Source organism: Elephas maximus, chromosome 15, assembly GCF_024166365.1.
Source record: "Elephas maximus indicus isolate mEleMax1 chromosome 15, mEleMax1 primary haplotype, whole genome shotgun sequence".
NCBI classification, from domain to species: Eukaryota; Metazoa; Chordata; class Mammalia; order Proboscidea; family Elephantidae; genus Elephas; species Elephas maximus.
The window spans coordinates 59920570-59943800 of record NC_064833.1 but is presented as its reverse complement, the minus strand read 5'-3'; the positions used below and the strand labels follow the sequence as shown (position 1 = coordinate 59943800).

Below are 23231 nucleotides of genomic sequence, written 5' to 3'. Positions count from 1 at the left end.
TAGGCACATTACTGACCTAAACATTGCTAACCACTTCTAAGAATAGCTAGTGATTCAAAATGAAGCCATCAAGCACTTTACAATTAAGTATATAATAAGCTCATTTTTATTTTTTTAAAAAAGGGGGGGTGGGACAGGTGTTCAAATGTGTATATCTTATGTTTAAGTATGGATGGGCGTGTGTGTGTACAAACACAGGAAGATGGTATACCCTTCCTGTATATTATAAATGTTAAGCCTAAGAAGTCCTGTTACTCAGAAAACGTTTCCAAGTTACTGTTGAATAATCCACTTGTCAATCATCCTTCTTCAAATGTCTAAAAAACTTTCAGCCACAAAATACCAAACTGTATTTAGAATAAAAAGATGAAAAAGTTACCTAATGAGGGAAAAGTCTTCAGAAAAGTTTTAGAAACTATAGGTAAAAAATAAAGAACCTATATTCAATCACAACTCCAAGTTTCAAAGATTTAAAATCGAACACAAAATCCCTAGAAGTAAACTGTAAACTTTTAATAATGTATCTATTACGTTTATTTAAAATTTTATTCATGATACTCTTAGAGTAAATGTAAAAAGAACCTGTATGCGATATTTTAAGTGCATACATTCAACTGTACAAATGATCTCAATCTTAGTATCATATATTTAACGTATTAGATGTACCTGACAATAAAATAACCCCACTTTGAAAACTTTAGGGAAGCACATTTTATGTTATCAATACAAGTCTCAGAGGAGCCTGTAACAAAACTTCTTAATAGTCTGTTCTCATGTTGAGACAAGGCTAAATGATAAATTAATATTTTTAATATCAACCAGTACAATTTTCTTTTTGAACTTGGTGAGCCGAAGACTTTTAAGGAATATTGAAAGGCTGAATGAAATCCAGTAGAAACAAAGTTAAAAGGAGTCTGGGAAGAAACTAAAACTTTAATATTAACAAAACAGTTTATTTGCCAGGTTCTAGGTTTCCTATTCACAACCAAATTGGTCTAAACATCTTAAAACATGAATTTTGAATTTAGTAAAATGATCTACTATATCGGGCATTTTTATAAAATCCTTTCTTCTCTCTTATACAAGCACTTGAAAATGAATCCAAAAACATACTGAAATGCAGTGCTTTGGACAATATATTAATTGTAGAAATGCCCATTAAATGTTCATTAAATGCCCATAAGAAATGATATCTGGAGTGGTAACTTGAAATGGTATGGTAATGTGAAATGTCAAAAGGAATGGTATGTGAAATGTTAAAAAAAGGATAACTACGTAATTTTTTGCTTTAAAATCTGAAGCAAAAATACAGAATGGTGAGCTCATTACTTTATGTACCTGTTATAACTAGGAATCGCTGCCTTCAAAATATTCATTCTTTTAACGCTTATTTTTGAAGAGCCTACTGTTGGACAGGCACTGTGCTAGGAGCTACATGTATAATCATGAACAGCACAAATGAGGTTCACTGCAAAGAGAGAAACCTTGGACTAGGAAGTTCTCATTATACCCTTACAAATTTAATTAAACATGGCTTTGAGGACTAAAGAGAACACTTTTTTCCCAAAAAGTTGACTTTCTAATTGAGAGTACTATGTATATAAATAGTAAGTGAATATTTCAGGAAAAGCATACATGCTTAATAACTCAAAATTGCTTACTGGCTTCTTCAGTTGATGTGTTATCTATCTCGTGACCTCCACCGCCTTGGCATTTTCCCCAAAGTATATTCTTACACACAAAACTTTTTAAAACAATGAAACAAATATCTCATCTTTTCCTGAATACTTAGTACAATATGGAACAAGTTCCAATTTTTTAAAATGGACATCGAAAACAATTTAAACATTTATTATGCATCTGAAACAAATGTCCTACATTTTCTAACATCATCAATGCATCAGCAAATTCAGGGAAAAGTAACTGTGACTGAATACATGGGAAGATGTTGCAATTAATCTTCATCATCTCTCTGAAAAGGTACTATCTGAATTTCTTTGGCTATCCTTTCAGCTAACGTTCTACTACTTGCAGCAATTATTCTTCGTGACATCAAATCAAATGGTCCACCTAAAAACCAAATCAAATACGGAAAAAGATTAAGTCTTGCATAAAAGTAATTCATATAAAACTAGTATGGCACTTTTTTAGTCAATCATAACATTTTAATACTTCAGTGACTTAAAAAAAAAACCCTACTTTGTCACATAACCACAATATTTCAGCTTTGGCAACAGATACAGATGTTTCTAAGCATCTTTTTGAGTAAACGTCCCTTGGGAAGTCTCAACTCATATGAGTCTGAAAAAAATCATCTTTTCTCTTTTATTTTCATCTTTTGCGCATTCTTATTACTTTTAATACCTCTTTTTTTGTGCAAAAATCTACAGGCACAAAATCTGGTTCCAGTGAATTTCCATAGGATTCTCCTTCCCATTTCCTAATTTCTTTGTTGCCTTTATCCCAGTGCACCTATGAATTCTTTAACTCAAGTTCACCACTCGTTTTAAAAATTTCACCATCCGTTCCAATCAAGTATTTAACCTAAACCCAAGACAAAAAGTGATGATGGAGGAAGCCTGTCCTCAACTATCGCAACAGTCAACATTCAAAGGGTTCTCTGTAAGGGCCTCAGACTCTGGGGCCTTCTAGACCTTTTCTACAGCTTCTTGAGAGTTCCCAACGCTCACATGTGAAAAGGCTCAGTCACTTTTTGTTCACTCATTCCCACACTACCATCAGCTTCTTATCCTTGCCTCTACCTCCCAATGTTTGTTCTTTTGATGTTGCAGAAAATTTTATGGCTTGCTTTTTTTGCTTTAAGAGCTGAAGTATAATATACATCAAACTTTTTTTTAAAAAAATCACATACAGAAGAAAGTACAACAGATGGGAAGGCAAAGGTGCTTTACTGTCCCATAATTTTACCTGTTACATCCATCAGCACACCACCAGCTTCAGTAACAATAATGCCGGCTCCTGCCATATCCCAGCAGTGAATTCCCATTTCGTAATAGGCATCTGCTCCTCCAGTTGCCACAAGGCACATGTTAACAGCTGCTGTTCCAACACCCCGGATCCTAACAAGTAACATTTAAAAACAGGGTTGGAAAAGATATTCCTTTCAAATAAGGTATTCCTCCTTAACTTCAGTTTATTGTTAAGTATTCAATGAGATAACTTGAAACTATCTAGAATATAAACGTAAAAAAAAAAAAAAAGGTATAATTTTGTAATGAAAATATGAAAAGCCTAATTATCATAGGGTGCTACGAATGACAAAATTAATTCTCACAAAGCAATCACTTAATAAGACAAACTTTAAAACAGTAATGTAATTTTGAGAAAAAAAACTCGCATAATGCTATAATTCTACTCTAATGGCAGGCATGTATATTCGTATGTGTGTAAACCCTGGGATAATGGTTTGTATTGTTTTACACACACACACACACACACAAGTAGTGTCTAAGGGGGTAAAATATCAGGCTACTGGTCATTCCCTATTTCATGTGTCCCAGAACATGGGATTACAGGGATTACAGCATGCCTGGGCTCTGCACAGACCTAGCCCAGCCTGGGAAGATTATTTCAGGTTTGCCTTCTCACAGCACTTTTTCCTTGTAAATATACCCACTTAAGATAAATATGGACATCATCTGGTAGCCATTATAGCAATAACTGGAGCCCTGGTGGCACAGCTCAGCTGCTAACCAAAAGGTCAGCAGTTCAAATCCACCAGCCATTCCTTGGAAACCCCATGGGGCAGTTCTACTCCCAGTGGCACCTAACAACATCAACAACACAGTAGTAATTGATTCCGGAAAGAATCACTAAAAAATACCAAAACCACTGGGTAAAAGTTTAATGAGAAACAACATTTTACATACTGTCAAAGCATCTCCCCACAAGATACATAATAATTATCACAGGAAAAATAGCATGTTTACAATGGTCTACTGTAGCCAAGCTGTCCAAGTTACCACCACCAACAACGTGACAAGGAGGTGTCATGTGCCTCCTGACATGAGGCACTGAAGACAGAACTTTACTTCTGTCATTCTGCCAAAAATGCATAACCCAAATCTAATCATGAGGAAACAAACAAATGAAAACAAATCAAGAGACATTCCACAAAATTACTGGCCTGTACTCCTCAAAACTTTCAAGGTTAAGGACAAAGACTGAACAACAACTCCAGATTAAAGGACACTAATGAGAAATTACAATGAAATGTGATGTATGATCCTGGTATGGATCCTGGAGCAGAATTTTTTCAAAATTTGAAGAAAGTCTCTATATTAGATAATGTATCAATGTTAGTTTCCTAATTTTTATAATTATGGTTATGTTAGCGAATGTCCCCCTCCCCCTTTCTTTAAGGAAATACATACTGAAATGTTTAGAAGAAAGAGATTATGTCTGCATATAAGTAAAGAGACACAATACACTTAATTTAAATAAATGTCCAAAAATTAAACCAAGGGAATGGATCCACAATGATTTACAGTTCCTCATAAATGCCATTCCCTAGTTAGGAAGAATGCGTTAGAATTTTTTCCATTTGTTTAGGGCATTCATTCATATTATGATTCTTTTTAGTCGCACTTTGTTTTGTGTAAGTAACCCTTCTGAAAACAAAGGAAAAACTAAAGAAGTAGCCGAGTACAAAAGATCATAAAAAGAAAACAATATCTCTCCTTGGTAACATTTCCCTGATTACATTTTTGAAAAAAGACCTAAAATGAAAGGTTACTGTTTACTTTTTACTTTAGTCAATGGCCAAAGGTGGGGGGGGGGGCAGGGAAAGGCTGAAGTTGTAAAGCACTTTCAGCTTTTTTATAGCTAACATAACTGAAAACTTGCCTACGGTTAACGTCCTTGCTTCAAAACATCACACTGCTGGGTGCAGCAGGCCTTTTTGATCATAATGCCCTTCTCTCAAGGTCATCATTTTGGGAGTAGCCCTTCTCTTTTACTTTATTCAGCCTCTCTTCCTTCATTAAGGATAGTATATACTGTCAAGCTGTCCTTAAAGCTTCAAGGCACAGTGTAACAGTTTGGAACGGACCACAGCTTAGGGAATACTATACACATATGTATCTCAAGGCATCTAGTAGAGGATGAGCTTCATACAATCAGAATGTGACTAGGAAACTTACAACTGACTACCTAAAATGCTGTGAGCATTACGACTAAGATCAAAGGGCTTATGTGAGTAATAGTATGTAAAAATGGTATATGTTCTGACAACACAGAAAGAATGCAACAAAAAAACATAGAATGAAAGGGAGAGAAAAAGGGGAAGTAAAATAAGATCATTGATTGTTATACAGGCAATAGGTGGAAGTCAAACAATTCTGGAACCTTAAGACAGTAAAAAGTAAGAAAACAGATAATGAAGGGCAAAAGAAAAAGTTTTAATCAAAAAAATTGCTAGGATAAAACTTAAACTTTCATAAACACCAAAAGAAATATAAAAAAACAACAGAGAAGATTCACCAAATAAATATAGTAACTATAATATATACTGTAAATACAAATTAAGATATAATAGAATTTAGACCAAATAAAATAGTTACATCAATAAATAAATAGGTCTAACTTGTCTATTAAAAAAAAGAAACCTTAGAATTGGCTTATAAAGCAAAACTACACTGTATACAAGCGACATGCTTAGTAAAACATGTTGTTGTTGTTAGGTGCCTTCGAGTCAGTTCTGACTCATAGAGATCCTATGTAAAGGAGAATGAAATACGGCCTGGTCGTGCACCATCTTCAAAACCACTGTTATGCTTGAGCTCATTCTTGCAGCCACTGTGTCAATCCATTCCATTAAGGGTCTTCCTCTTTTTGCTGACCCTCTACTTTACCAGGCATGATGTCCTTCTCCAAGGACTGAGCCCTCCTGATAACATGTCCCAAGTGTTGGTGATGTAGTCTTGCCATCCTTGGTTTTAAGCAGCATTCTGGTTGTACTTCTTCGAAGACAGATTTGTTGGTTCTTTTGGCAGTCCACAGTATATTCAATATTCTCCCCAATACCACAACTCAAAGGCATCAATTCTTTTTCTGTCTTCCTTATTCATCGTCCAGCTTTCACATGCATATTAGACAACTGAAAACACCATGGCTTCGGTCAGGTGCACCTCAGTCTTCAAGGTGACATCTTTGCTTTTCATCACTTTAAAGAGGTCTTTTGCAGCAGGTTTGCCCAATGCAACATGTCTTTTGATTTCTTGACTTCTGCTTCCATGGGTGTTGATTGTGGATTCGAGTAAAATGAAATCCTTGACAACTTAAATAATTTCTCCATTTATCATGGTGTTGGCTTACTGGTCCAGTTGTGAGGATTTTTGTTCTCTTCAGGTTGATGTGTAATCCATACTGAAGATTGTGGTCTTTAATCTTCATCAGTAAGTGTTTCAAGTCCTCTTCACTTTCAGCAAGCAAGGTTGTGTCATCTGCATAATGCAGGTTGTTAAAGAGCCTTCCTTCAATCCTGATGCCCTATTCCTCTTCATATAGTCTAGCTTCTCGAATTATTTGCTCAGCATACAGACTGAGTTATATGGTGAAAGGATATAATCCTGACTTTAAACCACACAGCATCCCCTTGGTCTGTCTGAACAATTGTCTCTTGGTCTGAGTACTGATTGCTCATGAGCACAATTAAGTGTTCTGGAATTCCCATTCTTCACAACATTATGCATAATTTGTTATGATCCCCACCGCTGAATGCCTTTGCATGGTCAATACGACACAGGTAAACATCTTTCCGGTATTCTGTTTTTAGCCAGGACCCATCTGACATCAGCAATGCTATCCCCCTTGCATGGCCTCTTCTGAATCTGGCTTGAGCTTCGGGCAGTTTCCTGTTGATGTACTGCTACAACCACTTTTCAATGATCTTCAGCAAAATTTTATTTGTTTGTGATATTAACGACATTGTTCAATAATTTCCACATTCTGTTGAATCACCTTTATTTGTAATGGGCACAAATATGGATCTCATTCTGTCAGCCGACCAGGAAGCTATCTCCCAAATTTCTTCACATAGCCCTGTAAGCACCTCCAGCTCAGCATCCGTTTACTGAAATATCTCAGTTGGTATTCTGTCAACTCTTGGAGCCTTCTTCTCATCCTTCCCTTCAGTGCAGCTTGGACTTCTTCCTTCAGTGCCATCAGTTCTTGATCATATGCTACCTCCTGAAATGGTTAAACATCAACCAATTATTTTGGCACAGTGACACTCTATATTCCTTCCATCTTCTTTTGATGCTTCCTGCATCATTCAATATTTTACTCATGGAATCCTCCAATATTGCAACTCAAGGCTTGAATTTTTTCTTCAGTTCTTTCAGATTGAGAAATGCCGAGCATATACTTCCCTTTTGGTTTTCTATCTCCAGATCTTTGCGCATTTCATTATAATACTTTGTTTTCTCGAGCCGCCCTTTGAAATTTTCTGTTCAGCTCTTTTACTTCATCTTTCTTCCTTTTGCTTTAGCTACTCGATGTACAACAGCAAGTTTCAGTGTCTCTTCTGACATTCGTTTTGGTTTTTTCATTCTTGCCAGTCTTTTTAATGACTTCTTGCTTTCTTTATGTATGGTGCCCTTGATGTCATTTCACAACTCATCTGGTCATTAGTGTTCAACATGTCAAATCTATTCTTGAAATGGTCTCTAAATTCAGGTGGAATATACTCAAGGTCAAACTTTGCCTCTTGTGGACTTGTTCTAGTTTTCTTCAGTTTCATCTTGAACTTGCATATGAGCAACTGATGGTCTGTTCTGCAGTCTGCCCCTCGCCTTGTTCTGACTGATGATATTGAGCTTTTCCATTGTCTCTTTCCACAGATATAGTCTCTTTGATTCCTATGAATTCCATCTGGCGAGGTCTATGTGTATAGTCACCATTTATGTTGGTGAAAAAAGGTATTTAAAAGACAGTGATTGAAAAAGTCTGAAAATAAAGATTTGCCAGGCAAATGGAAATAATAAGAAAGTAGGGACTGCAATCCTGATAGCAAAGTAGATGGAAACAAAAAGCATTAAACAAGAGAAAGGATGCTTTATAATGTTAGAATTTATAATGAAAGTTAACAGTTAGAAACATATCAGCATCAAACAACATAATACCCATCTATCAGAATCGACTCCATGGCACACAACAACAACATTTAAAATAAAAGCTACAAGAATTGCAAGGAGAAATACACAGAAATATACTAATAATAGAAGATTTTAACACACTGTTCTCAATATGAAACAGGTCAAGTAGCCAAAAAAATAAACAAATGAAAAGGTGAATCTTTTCGTTATGTATGAATATTACATCCCGGTAGTAAGAGACTACCTTTTTTCAATGTATATGCAACTTTCACAAAAGTTGATCATATACTTGGGCACAAAGAAAACAAAGGTAGGTCCCATAAAGTAGAAATATTAAAATGTAATACAAATACATCTTAAAAATGAAACAGGAGGAAAAAAAGGCCCATCTACCCAGAAATTAAAGAGTACAACACTTGGTTAAAGGGCAAATACAAACAGAAATTATAGAATTTATGAAAACTAATGATAATCAAAATACTATATATCAGAATCTATGGGATATGTTTAAAGCAGTGATCAGATGAAAATTCATAGCCCTAAATACTAATGTCAATAAAAATCAAAGAAAGAAAATAAATTTTCCACTCAAAAAGAAAAAAAAGGAAACAAAGTGAACAACAGTACATCAATTAATTAATAAATCAAAATCCCGGTTATTTATGGGAAAAAAAAAAAAAAAACACAGACAAACCACTGGCTAATTTAATCAAGATTAAAAAAAAAAAAAGACAAAAACACAAGTATGTGCAATAAGTAACAACAACAACAACAAAACCAAACCCATTGCCACAGAGTTGATTCCGACTTATAGCAACCGTATAGGACAGTTTCCAAGGAACTCCTGGTAGACGTAAACTGCTGACTCTCTGGTTAGCAGCTGTAGCTCTTAACCACTACGCCACCAGGGTTTCCAAGAAGTGACAAGGGGGAAGTAACTATTGATACAGAGAACTCTGAAAAACATCACGAGACTACCTTGTGTATCTGTCTCTACACAAATAAATTTGAAAATCCAGAGGCAATGCATAATGTCTTAGGCTGTGCAAATGTTCCATACTGAAGGACGTGAAAGAGATGCGACAACTCAATGCAATATCTGACCCTAGATTGAATCCTGTACCAGAGGAGGAAAAATTCTATTAAGGATATCATTAGATCAACTGACAAAATTGGAATATACACGGTAAATTAGATAAAAGTAAATTTATGAAGTCAGTAACTGTACTGTGGTTATGGAAGAGAATATTTCTATTCCTCGGAAATAAAAAAACTGAAATATTTAGGGGTAAAAAGCTATGATTTAGGGGGAAAATGTGCATATGTACACAGAGAGCAAGAGAGAGTGAGCATGCGAACGCCCGCTAAAATGATAAAGCAAGTGGGGTAAAATGTTAACAATATGTGAAAGATAAATCTGTTATTCTTTGCCGTGTTTTATTTCCACGATTTTTTATAAGTTTTAAATTATTTTCAATAAAAAGTTTAAAAGTTACATTATAAAATTAGAATTGTTACCCATCCCACATCTGTTTATAAACATTTGTTTCTAAAGAAAAATTTATCCCTCTAAAATACTAAATTATCTGGAGCTTTAGGTGGGAAATGAAAAGGGCTTACCCATGAATAGGAATGCAAAGAAGCTTTTCCATATTAGAAAGGATAATCCTTACGGTCTCTGGTGTTCTGGAAGAGCCCAACTCTGTCACCAAAAGGGATTTGGTAATATCTAAAAGAGAATGTTTTAAATAATCACTAACTTTTAATAACTGGAAGTCTGGGGGAAATTTTTACATTTGTAATTCAGAATAAAATAAAACATTTTTATCCCTCTTCCTAGTTTTATCAAATTTGTTTCTTTCCAAGCCTTTAAATACAAGGATACTAATAAATGTATTGTCTCTAAGTGATCATTTATACATTCATCAGAGTCTAGCTTCCTAGACCATCCCTCAAAAATGCAGAATGTAACTGACTTGCCAGCATACATAAACACTTTAGTAGGCAACAAGCAAACACCTGAAATATAAAAAAGCAGAATTTAGAAATTAAATTCAATAAAGAATTTGTACGTAGATTTGAAATAAAGCAGCAGTACCAATTCAAATAAAGTTAAGTGGAAGCTCTCTTATTTGAGCTCCGTTTATAACCCTGACAGATTATCCAGTGCTCTCCATTCCCTCTGAGACACTGTGATTGACGTTCATGACACTCTTGGCCAAGAGGCTACTCTCTAGCATACACCTCCACACTTCAACTGTTCTCACCAATTAAAATGTATGCTTATGAGCTGTGCTTGTTCCCAAACATGTTTATAACTGTTGTACTTCTTCTAACGATTACACAATTTAATTACATATTATGTTAAACAAAAAATACATATAAAGAGGGAAAGAATTGTTTCAATGAATGCTACCACATTCTTTCAATTCAAAGATGCACGTTTCTCACAAGTTAACATCTCTGTAATTAGGATGTATCTTCCAACCATTAGGGTCTTAGAGTTCAATTAAAAACGTAATGAACTAAAAATCTACTCACAAATTAAGGGCGGATAAGACAACTATAAACGAATGAGGGGGGATATGTAAAATTTTAAAAGGCTTCTGAACACAGATCGTTTTGGAATTATCTTTGAAACCTTGCAGCACTTAAAAGAATCTGAAAGGGAAAACTAGAAAATGTTCGATGTGGTTTATACAAGAAAGGGGGCTCAAAACTTCAGTCAGCTGTCACATAGAAAGAAGGCTTAAAATTCCAATCATCTAGCTCATTAAAAATGTGTATACCCGGTGCCATCGAGTCGATTCCGACTCATAGTGACCCTATAGGACAGAGCAGAACTGCTCCACAGAGTTTCCAAGGAGCAGCTGGTGGATTTGAACTGCCGATCCTTTGATTAGCAGCCATAGCACTTAACCACTACACCACCAGGGTTTCCAAAAATGTGTATGTATGGTTTTTAATAATTTTTAATAATTCCTAGCTTGCACAAACTTTTTTTTTTTTTTTTCAATTTACTATCTTGTAATTGGTCCCAATGGCATCAGGTAAAAGGAATTCTATGAAGAATTTGAAATGCAATGGCTGAAACAATATTTCACAAACTCCACAAGGGCAGGGAGCCATTCTTACTCACTTTCTTATCCCCAGCACAGTACTGAGCTTGAAATGTCTGCTGAGCTACATTTGCTTCCTCTACTACATCTGTGAAGATGGCACCGGACTGGGCAACATTTCATTCTGTTATACATAAGGTCGCCATGAATCAGAGCCAACTTGACGGCAACTAACAACTACATTCAAAGTGGAGCTCAAAATAAGAAAGCGAAGAGAAAATAAACGCAACTTATGAACTAGTTAACACTTAGAGAATTCCATAGGGTAACATAAAAAAAGGAACCACAGTTAAGAGTATACAGTAATAATCCCACCAGATATTAGTTAAGCCTACCTTCTTGCTGTGAGACCTGTAGTTTCTGACCATTACAAAAGGCACCTTTTCCTTTCCTGCCCGTGTACATTTTATCCTCCACACAACTGTATACAACTCCAAATTCCATCTGTAGAAAGAAACAAGGTTCCTTTACCAAACCTCAGAATCCTTCTTCATTAAGCCAATACTTTTTCTAAGAAAGTAACATGAAAATCTGGTACACTGACTAATAATAAGGTGTTCAAATGGCTAACCTGTGCGATACGGAAAATGCTAATTTCCAGCCTAATCAGAGCAAAGAGGTCATCAGACTTGCAATCCTCATCTTCCCTTCCATCCATTTCTAAACCTCTCTCCCTCCATGCTTCAGGTGAAAACAGGGCTTTCCTATTCTCCAGACTGAACGCTTCCTCCTGGGTGATGACCCCTCCCCTCCCACACACTGTCGGAAAAACTGCTGCAGCAATTGATCCCTCTTCTCTTCTGGTACCTTCCCCTCAGATGTCTCCTCCCCTTACACAATCTTCCCCGAACTCTAATCCCTTCAAGAGGCCATCTTCTCTCTTTCCCCTCACTGCCAAACAGTAGTCTACACTTTGCATCTCTATTTTTCTCTTAATACATTACAATTTGGCTTCTGCCTTGATCATTCATTCTGTATAAACTCCTTCACGGAGATCTCCAATGAACTCTTACTGACAGAATGTCTCTCTGAGGAACTCACTGTCGTCTACTTCTCCAATACTTAATCCAGTACCTCCATGTTTCAGGCGGTATTTTCTTAGTTCTTTTTACCTTACTCACTAAATCCATCTTGGTCTCATTTTTTTAGAATCTTCTCTGTCTATCCCTTTAAATTGTGTACTTCAGGGTTTTTTCCTTCTTCCATTTCCCTTTTAGCTCTCTATATTCTTAAGTGTTAGTTCTTCCCAGTCCACAAATTCAACTATCACCTATAATTTTGGCTCCCATCAACCCTATCATCATAGCGAGAACCTCTGCTTCAGACCACCTACCAGTCTTGCAGAAATCTCAACCAAAGAGATCAAAATCACTCACTGCCTGCGCCTGCCTCATTTCCTCCCCACAAGTCTCTCCCTTTACACTCCCAAACACTTCCTGATTCTGGCACTCACTCAGCTATACTCACTACCCCATTTTAGTTCAAAATCACTGCTTCCCCACCCCTTCCAGTACAATCTCTATATTCCAGAGATTATATGGCACTCTCAACTTAAAAATCTCTTCTGTATTCCCACTGCCTAAAAACAACGTCTAAATTTTAAGGGCATGAGGAGGCTGCAATGCCTCAGGATATGGCCACAACTAACTTCTCATCCACCTCTGCTCCTGCCACCTCCAGTCCTTTCATCGCCCCTCCCTATGCGTATCAGGCTCTCCAACTTCTGATTAAAATGCTTTCCTTTTCTTCTTTATCTGGCAAACCTCTACTTTTCTAAGACTCAGCTCCAACACCCATCCCCTAAGATCCATTATGTTATGAAGATTTTTCTCTCACAGTTCCACCACATGTTTTCATTTATCTGATTACACATCTAACTTCTGCACTCAACTGTGAGGTTAAGGACAGGGACACCACACAGCCCAGGGCTGACTATATGCTAAGTGCTCAACTATCTCCTTTAGGGAGTTTCCACTTACCATCACCCCATGGCTAAGCTTTCGTCTGTATTAATCTGTGTTTTTACTTTCACAGATTTCTTATCTGTCTTGTGTACATGGTAATCAAATATATCACAAGCTCCTTGAAGACAGGTACAGGTCAGTGAACACTGTTCACTGTATGACGAACAAAACAGCCAAACAGCAAGGAATAACAATAGCTACAGGTTTTAGTCTACTGGGTTTTAGATAAGGAGACCTGGTGGTATGGTGGTTAAAGCGCTTGGCTGCTAACCAAAAGGTTGGCAGTTCAAACCCATCAGCCACTCAGTGAGAGAAAGATGTGGCAGTCTCTTTCCATAAAGATTTACAGCCTTGGAAGTGCTATAGAAGATTTCTACTCTGTTCCACAGTGTTGCTATGAGTCGGAATCGACTCGACAGCAATGGGTTTTTCAAGGGGCTTTAGATATAATGAGTGCACAATTACGTGTAGATTCCTGAACATCTTCTGCCCTTTCCCACCATGCTCTGGTCCCTGCCACTTCCTGGTCTCAGCGGTCTCCTAGATGCATTCCAGCTCAAATCCCATTACTTCCATTAAGTATTTTCAGATCGCACCATAATATCTGACTCTATCACTTACATAATGGTGATTAAATACTGACTCGTATTTCACTTACTCTTAAGTATTTTCCCCTTAGAATTCCTGTTTCTCAGAAGAAATGTCATGATAATTTTAACAGTCCAATCACTTACATTTGAAATAATGCAGCTATATAAATTGAATATAGAGGCAAATCTACATTTATTATGAAGACACATTTACTGTTTCACAGAAGATGAGAGCCAGGCATTTTACCAACCGTAAGTTTTAAACAACATACCTGTTTATTTACAACAAAGCCAATAGAAACAGCTACAAAAGGAAATCTTTAAAAAAAAAAAAAAAATTGTTTTAATAAACATTTTTTCATAATAAATTTATTACAAACCTTTCACAACTGCATGTAGATTCTCACCTCTCCCCTCCTCAAAAATCATTACAGAGAACAGTGTGTATAGTATGTGGTCATCTGTGCAAAGAAGGGCAGACATATACATACGTGGAGTCCCTGGCTAATACAAAATGGTTAACGTGCTCGGCTGCTAACCAAAAGCTTATGGGCCAAGTCCATTCAGAAGGGCCTTGGAAGAAAGGCCTGGCAATCTACCTTCAAAAAATCAGCCACTGAACACCCTATGGAGCATAGTTCTACTTTAGCACACATGGGCTCACCATGAGTCAGAGTCGATTGGATGGCAACTCTTTTTGGGTTACACACACACATATGTACATACAGGTTGCTTCTGTCATGAACATCTCTGAAAGGATACACAAGGAGCTGACAATGGTCGCCTCCAGAAATGGGCCCTAGGAAACAGGTGACAGAATTGGGAAGGACACTGCACTGCATACTATTTCTCTATCTTTTGAATGTGAACCCCATGAATACACTATTTAAAAATACTTTGAAAAAAAAAAGAAAAATGAGCACTGCTAGTGCGGTGGTTAAGCACTCGGCTGCTAACCAAAAGATCAGCGGTTCATACCCACCAGCTGCTCCATGGGGGAAAGATGTGGCAGTCTGCTTCTGTAAAAATTACAGCCTATGGGGCAGTTCTACTCTGTCCTATAGGGTCACTATTGACTCAATTGCAATGGGTTTTTTTCAAAAAATAAATTAAAAAAAAATTTATTTAAATTCATTTCATACTATTGAGCAAAGTGGGAAAAAAAAATTCTTTTCCTTTGTGATCATTCCACTCACAGGCTAGGCCCATGATGAACACAGGTCTGAATTTTACAGAATAGATTGTTATTACCTGTCTCTACTCCAATACATAACTTGGAGCTTCACATCTGAAAGGTAAACTGTTAGTCACAGTTAACTGCTATGGCTGCATGGCAGTCTAAATATATATATTGTAATTTATGATTTAGAATAGAATCAAGGTCAAGAAGATGGACAAAATAGGTTCAACGTAACTACTGAAAATAAGAGCTTTAAAAAAATATTTAGTACTGAGTTTTCAATTTAATGAAAAGGGATCATACTGCACATACTGTGATAATCTTCTCTTACATTACATGAGCATTGTTCCACATTTAAAAGATATGGCTCGACAATATTAGTTGTCTTCCTCCTCCACGTCCAGTAGAAATTTTGCATAATACATTTTGCTTTATCATTTTTTGTATACTTTTTCTTACACTAAAGAAGCATACTGTATTTTTACTCACATAACATGTGCCTTCTACGTTTGTTTGCCAGTTGCACCCTCCACCCATGAGGTATTTTCGTTGTATGCTATGCTAATTTTTTTACAGCCAAAAAAAAAATTAGTGTAGCGCACTTACAAAAATGGAGGGCATGGTTGGCAAACAGAAGGAGAAGGTGCACATTATGTGCATAAAAATATGGTAAACAAATTACACAATTCTCTAAAATGTTTATGTTCCTGAACAGGGTACTCTAAGGGTCCATCTGGTTAATATGCGAACAGTAATTACAATACTAAAATTTTAAAAACATACCTATGTACAAAGTTAGTTGTTCCATCAATAGGGTCAATGATCCATGTGGGGTTGTCAGTTAAGATACTTTTTTCCCCAGCTGCTACAGATTCCTCACCAATGAAACTGAAAGCAAGAATGACAAACCCTCAATCTCTACATTGCTTTCAACAATTTTCAAACCATAACGTTTCCTTAACTACACAGTCAACTATAAAACATAACAGAAGTCTGTACATTACACTTCTCTATCGTTGCTCCTTATATTCTTCCTGTAAAGATTCCTAAAAGTGAGCAAGCTTTATTTTATGTCCCCTAGAGCAAAATCATGTGAAAAACAATAGAATTCAAAATTCTTAAATGCAATACCAGGGTAAGCAAAAACAGACATGAGCGTGCACACACACACACACACACACACACACACACACACACACACACATCCCTTAAAAGAGCCTTTGCTGCAGATGAGAAATACGATCTAAAGCTGCTAAGTTTTTAGGGTAATTTGTTATGCAGCAACAGACAATACAGAGAACATCAAGTAAATGTAAACACAAGTCGACTGAGAAAGCAAATTTCTCACCAAAGTTGCTCTGCTTCCACGTGCCTCCCTAAAACACGCTATGCGCTAAATCTTAAGTAAATTTTATAAATGCTGTCTGAGTTCATGGGTTTTTTCCTTTCCTTTTCTACTTTACTTTATTCAATACTGAACTGTCCTAATAATTATTGTCATGATCTTATTTTATCTCTTTTTCTCTTAGCTATAAACTTTTTTATTGGAAGGAAGTATATTTAGCCATAGCTTTACACATTTTTTCTTCTCAATGGCCAAAAAGAGCTGGGCATGCCAGGAGGAAGTAGAAAATGACAATGTTAAAGCTTTAAACCACCATCTGTCTGTCACTGTGTTGTACTTGGTGTCTTATGTGTTGCTGTGATGCTGGAAGCTATGCCACTTATATTTCAAATACCAGCGGGGCCACCCATGGTGGACAGGTTTCAGTGGAGCTTCGGGGCTAACACAGTCTAGGAAGAAAAGCCTGATGATCTACTTCCTAAATTAGCCAGTGGAACCAAAAAACCAAAAAACCCACTGCTGTCCAGTCGATGCTGACTCATAGCGACCCTATAGGACAGAGCAGAACTGCCCCATAGAGTTTCCAAGGAGCGCCTGGTGGATTTGAACTGCCGACCTCTTGGTTAGCAGCCGTAGCACTTAACCACTACTACTACGCCACCAGGGTTTCCAAGCAACATAATATTGTCCGATATAGTGCTGTGAGATGATCCCCCTAGACTAGATGGCACTCAAAGTGACCACAACAAGGGACTCAAGCGTATCAACGACTGTGAAGATGGTGCAGGATTGGGCAACGTTTGGTTCTTTTCTACATGGGGTCACTATGAGTCCGAGCTGACTCAATAGCAACAACAAAGCTTTAAAGTAATGACGTTTCTGTGTGCCTGTAAAATAGCAGTGATTTGAGTATTTTCACTTAAATTCCTAAAATAACCAGCACTCAACCATATCTAGACATTTGCAATATAAAGAATAAAACCGAACATCTGCATCATGTCTACGGCAGCCATTTGTCACCCTGGCCACCCAGCATCCTAACATTCCCCCTATTATGAAGGAATCCAAGCATTCCCTCTTCCCTGCTCCCTGGCAGCTTGAGCATGGGCAAACAGCTGAAACTCAGCAAGGAGATGTTCCTATCAAGGGTTTGTAATCTTGAGTCAATGAAGTAAGGTATAAGGACAGTGAGGAAATACTCAAAGCCAACAGAGTCAAGAGTGAGGCCATGGGGCCACCAGTGGCCTCCTATGCAATGGATTCAGTAGCAGGTATCAGCATGTCTTTCTTCCATGATTCCTGCCTGAGTCTGGTTCTCAAGGTTCCTGAGCTGCCCACACCTCCAAATAAATTTCTTTGCAGCTTAAATTAACAACAGCCAGTTCCTGTGTATAGAATAAGATTACTACCTAAACATTGGCTTCAATCCAGGTTTCATTTTATCAATTTGAAATTGAAGTAATAAATACCTGTGAGATGGATACTTTCCCTTTATGGCAGAGAAAAGCATTTTTTCAATTTTTTGGTCAGTTGCAGTTACCAAATCAGCTGGAGAACTTTTAATCATAATGTTCATTTCATTTTTCAGGGCGTCACGAACCACCTAGAAAGATTTTTGGGTAAGCAAATAGAAAAGACACAAATAATTTTAAATCAAACTAAAAGCTATTGAAATATAGAAATGGTTTAAAACATTGAACCTGTCTCAAACAATATTCTAAAAAATGTCTTGCCACAATATCTATAAAATAATTCTTTAGTGCTATGGTCTCCTAGGTACCAAATTATATAGCCTTACACCTTATTTTAGATTCACAACTGTCATCACAAGAAGCTTCCAATGACATTAAAAAAAACAAAAAAACAGTTGTTGTAGAGTCAATTCCGATTCATGGTGATCGCATACGTTTCAGAGTAGGACTGTACTTCACAGGGTTTTCAAGTCTGCGACCTTCTGGAAGCAGATCACCAGGTCCTTCTTCTGAGACACCTCTGAGTGGATCTGAACCACCAATATTTCAGTTAGAAGCAGAGTACTTAACTGTGTGCACTACCCAGAGACTCCCTCATTGACATATAGCTAAATATTTTTGTGGAGTATTCATTCCATTTAAAGTATGAAAACAAATGAGGATTAATCAAAATAAGTGTTGTATTTAACAAGACAACCGCACACTGTGCACATCTATTTTATTAAGGCTGGTAAGATATTTAGTTCATACCTCTCCGGCTTGTCTTGCTAGAGTTACTGCATAATCCATGCATTCCTGCCAAGGGTCAGCCATCTTCTGAATATATCTAACAAATATTAGCACAAAGCCATTATGAATCTCTAAAAATATTAATTATACAATAGTTAGTTAAAAAAAAATACCTCGATAAAACAACATACTTTCATTTCAGCATTTATTTCCCCATTCCAGAATTCAATTTTTTAAAAGGTTTATGCCAAATCCCAGTAAAAGCCAAGCTAGTCTATTTCTACTGTAGAAACATTTTCATAACAGAAAATATGAAAACTCATTGCCATCGAGTCAATTCCAACTCATGGGAACCCTACAGGACATAGTACAACTGCCTTATAGTTTCCAAGGCTGTAAATCTTTACAGGACCAAACTGCCACATTTTGCTCCTGCAGAGCGGCTGGTAGGTTCAAACTGCCAACCTTTTGGTTTGCACTTAACCACTGCACCACCAGGTTATCTCCCAAGGTGTTCATACCATGTCATATTAACACACATGCACACACTGGTTTGGGGAATGGAAAAAAAAGCTCACGAGAAATACTGTAAAAGATAAGTGTATGTTTGGATTAAAGTGAAAACTAGAAAGATACTGGAACAGTGAAATAAAAGAAGGTCTAAAGGGAAGGAACAAAATGCACATGTACTCACTGAAGGCCAGGCAGTGATAGGTGCTTAACACTTGCAATTTTTTCTTTTTTAATGAGGTTGTAAACATAAAGAACTTAAGGCTCAGAGATGATAATTTTTTCAAGGTTATATAGACAGATGACACAGTCAGAAGGTGAACCCAATTCTGACTTTAAAGTACACTGCTCTTTCTATTATGGCATTCTGCAGGAAGAAAATTCCAGGAATTAAAAAAAAAAAAAAAGTATTTCCCTGAATTTCAGAGAAAAAAACCATCAACATAGTTTTGTGTGCTGAACTATCCACTTTCCCTGACTTCTGGCTTGACCACACCCTACCATCACTACAGAGCACAGAGAAGCCTTTTAAGCTGTCAGACACAGAAATATGTGGGAACCTCTATAAAACAGACCTAATTTGGAGTCTGTACAACTGTTTATGGGGGAATATCTGAGAGAGTTTAATCTTCAAGATGACTAAGAAATCCCCATAACGGTGCTCACATCATAGGAGAGGGAAGGGAAGGGAAGGGCAAAGGGCAGATACAGTGAGCTGTTTCTGTAGCTGCTTTTTCTTCCTGATATAAAAACTTAAAAAATTAAAAAAGGAAGCCACTCTTTTACTTATGTAAATAATCACTTAGAGTTCCTCAAGAATTGTTTCCAAACTTTTTTTTTTCCATTCTTACTTACTCTCATCCCTCCGTTCCAATTCCTTACAGAACTAGATGTTCTCAGGATAGATCTGTATTCTTTCCAGAAACCTTGTTCAAGCCACTTACACCTCCACCTTCTAACAGTACTAGCATAACTCCTTACACCTCCACCTTCTAACAGTACTAGCATAACTCCTTACAGCTCCACCTTCTAACAGTACTAGCATAACTCCTTACAGCTCCACCTTCTAACAGTACTAGCATAACTCCTTACACCTCCACCTTCTAACAGTACTAGCATAACTCCTTACACCTCCACCTTCTAACAGTACTAGCATAACTCCTTACACCTCCACCTTCTAACAGTACTAGCATAACTCCTTACACCTCTACCTTCTAACAGTACTAGCATAACTCCTTACGACTCCACCTTCTAACAGTACTAGCATAACTCCTTACACCTCTACCTTCTAACAGTACTAGCATAACTCCTTACAATTATTCAAGAGCCATTACAAAAGGTATCCTCTCTTCTAGGGATTCTCCACCCAAAAGTCATATTCATGTAATCATTCAACAGGTAATTTACTGAATGCCTATTATATGCCATGCACTGTACCACAGTGAGGAATAACAGGTTCCATTCACACTTACTAATGGGGGAGTGAGAGATTAATCAAAAAATTACAAACTAGGTTGCATCAGCCAATTAATGTAACTGCTGTCAATAAGTTGTACACTCATCAAGAGTTGAACTGGCAAAAGTTGTGTGCTAGATACATTTATAAAAATGACCAAAAAAAAAAAGAAAAGGGAGAGTGAGTAGCTGCTGAGGGTGCTTATGTACAACCAAATACTTTATAGGATTTGGTTCTTTGGTTTGGAGGCTTAGGCTCTTAAGGTCATGATTTCATGGGACATCCCAGTTAACTGGCCTAATAATCATGTTTACTGCTTCTGTTCCATCTCCTAGTTTGTTGCATAGTGCCTGTGGTCTTTAAAACTTGTAAGTGGCCACCCAAAGCACAACCATTGGTCTCTATTCGCCTGAAGCAGCCGAGGAAGAAGCAGAGTCAGGAATCGGAGGAAGAAACGAAATGTGTGTGGCTAACTGCCTCCGTGAATAACTGCCCCCTTTGCGATGAAACCAGAAGAACTGGATGGTACCCGGCTACTATTTCTGAACATTTTGATCAGAGATTCTATAGAAGAATCTGATCAAAAGAGGGAAAATGCAGAACTGGATTTCAGATTCTCATGGAATCCAGACTTCCTGGAGCCATGGAGTCTGGATGAACCCCTGAAACTATTGCCCTGAGAAAATCTTTAACCCTTAAACCAAAAATATGCCCGGAAGTCTTCTTAAAATCAAACAATAGTTTAGCTCAACTAGTAAAAAATATCTGCCTTGAGCATTGTGCCTTTTTTTTTTTAAAATTGTACTTTAGATCAAAGTTAACAGAGTAAATTAGTTTCTCATGAAACAATACACATATTGTTTTGTGATATTGGTTGCCAACCCCACAACATGTCAACACTCTCCCCTTTTTGACCTTGGGTTCTCAGTTACCAGCTTTCCTGTCCCCTCCTGCCTTCTCGTCCTTGTCCCTGAGCTGCTGTGCCCATTTAGTCTCATTTTGTTTTATGGGCCTGTCTAATCTTTGGCTGAAGGGTGAACCTCAGGAGTGACTTCAGTAATGACTTAAAAAGGTGTCTGGGGGCCATACCCTTTGGTTTCTTCAGTCTCTGTCAGACCAGCAAGTCTGGTCTTTTTTTTGTGAGTTGGAATTTTGTCTAATTTTTTTCCAGCTCTGTCCGGGCCCCTCTACTGCGATCCCTGTCAGAGCAGTTGGCGGTGGTAGCCAGGCACCATCTAGTTGTGCTGGACTCAGTCTGGTGCAAGCTGTGGTAGTTGTGATCTATTAGTTCTTTGGACTAATCTTGCCTTTGTATCTTTGCTCTTCTGCATTGCACTCTTTTAAGGTCTATCTACATGGAATCAAATTGACAACAGCAACCGGAAGAATTAGATAGGACTTAGGGAGCAGCGAGTTTATGTTAATTGGGGAGGAACAACTCAGAAAAGGCGGATGAGAATGGTCACACAACTCGAAAAATATAATCAATGTCACTGAATTGTACATGCAGAAATTGCTGAATTGGTATATGCCCTGCTGTGTATACTCTCAAAAACAAAAATAAATTATAAAAGAAAAAATCATAGATTACATGCAAAATCAAAAATACAAAAGGCTCAGAAGGAAAAGTGAAATGGAAAGCACATAACGGGAGCGTCAATGTGGTCTAAGGCATCAGGTAAGGTCATGAGTAAACTAAGACCTGAGAGGAAAGTGAAGGGGCATAAACATCTCAAGTGCAAGATGCCTAGTACATGAGCAGTGACTGAAAGGCCCAAGTGTGGGAGTTCAGAATCAAGGGAAACAGGGAGGGAGGGAGGTAGTAGGGATCATCCCCCACAAGGCCTTAGCAATAAGGATTCTCATTTCCAGAGGAATCATTTCTCTGTGACTACTGAACAGCAAGAATCTGAGGGTGGAAGGAAGAATGGAGAGTGGGTACAGGCAGAGGGATTAAGAGATTTAGGATACCATAGTCCTGATGTTTGCTTTAAACCTGGCGGGGGAGGGGGAGTGGGGTGGGGAGGAGAAGGTGAGAGAGTCAAGAGATATTTGCTTTGGGAAGTAAAGTTGGGGGGACTTAGTAACAGACTGGATATGGGGTATGAGGGAGAGAAAGAGTTTAGTGATTTTAGGCCAGATTTCTGTCTTTGGCAACTGCATGGACAATGGTGACAGATAGTGAAGCAAGAAGCAACAGAAAAGAGTCAAGTTTGAGATTTGCATAGGAAGAGCAAGGGGAGACATCAATTAGGCAGCTGAATAGAAGGACCCTGAGCTCAGAGGAGAGGTATTGCTTGCAGATATAAATACGAAAGTCATCTGAGAAGGAAGCAACTAAGGTCGTGAGTCTAAATGACATTTCTTAGGAGAGAACACACAGAAGATAGGAGGGAGCCTTGGCCTGGAATGGTCCATCAAACTCTTGTCTTCCCTGCATCTTAGTCATTCGTGTGCATGCCTTATCTTCCCAAGCAGTTTGTAAACTACTTGATGGAAGAGTTCATACTTTATTCGCCTTCATTTTCCTAAAGCCATAAACACTTGAAACGTTTCCAAGTGTTTCTGTCCTGGTCACAGCCTTCCAAGGGGTGGGTACCATGCTGCCACCTCCCTCCCAGTCACCTATTCCCAGCAGCACGACTGAGGACTGAACGGGACCCAGGGCGCTGACCCATCACTTACTCTGGGACTACGGAGATCCTAGGGACGTGTGGCTCTCTCAGCCTCTACCGAGTCGGCAAAATGA

The 23231-nt window shown here is 37.7% G+C and overlaps 1 protein-coding gene across 2 annotated transcripts in view; it reads right to left on the bottom strand.

The window, feature by feature from the left end:
• Nucleotides 1-643: 643 nt before the first annotated feature.
• Nucleotides 644-23231, bottom strand: part of IMPA1 (inositol monophosphatase 1) — a 31329-nt gene continuing 8741 nt past the window's right edge. For both annotated transcript variants that reach the window (XM_049853578.1, XM_049853577.1), the window contains exons 2-9: nucleotides 18538-18613; nucleotides 17785-17918; nucleotides 15754-15858; nucleotides 14063-14108; nucleotides 11572-11680; nucleotides 9738-9846; nucleotides 2929-3080; nucleotides 644-2070 (exon numbers count right to left, since the gene is read on the bottom strand). In XM_049853578.1, coding sequence (XP_049709535.1) covers nucleotides 1955-2070; nucleotides 2929-3080; nucleotides 9738-9846; nucleotides 11572-11680; nucleotides 14063-14108; nucleotides 15754-15858; nucleotides 17785-17918; nucleotides 18538-18600 — 834 coding nt within the window. In that variant the 5' untranslated portion in view covers nucleotides 18601-18613 and the 3' untranslated portion in view covers nucleotides 644-1954. The remainder of the gene's footprint in view (nucleotides 2071-2928; nucleotides 3081-9737; nucleotides 9847-11571; nucleotides 11681-14062; nucleotides 14109-15753; nucleotides 15859-17784; nucleotides 17919-18537; nucleotides 18614-23231) is intronic.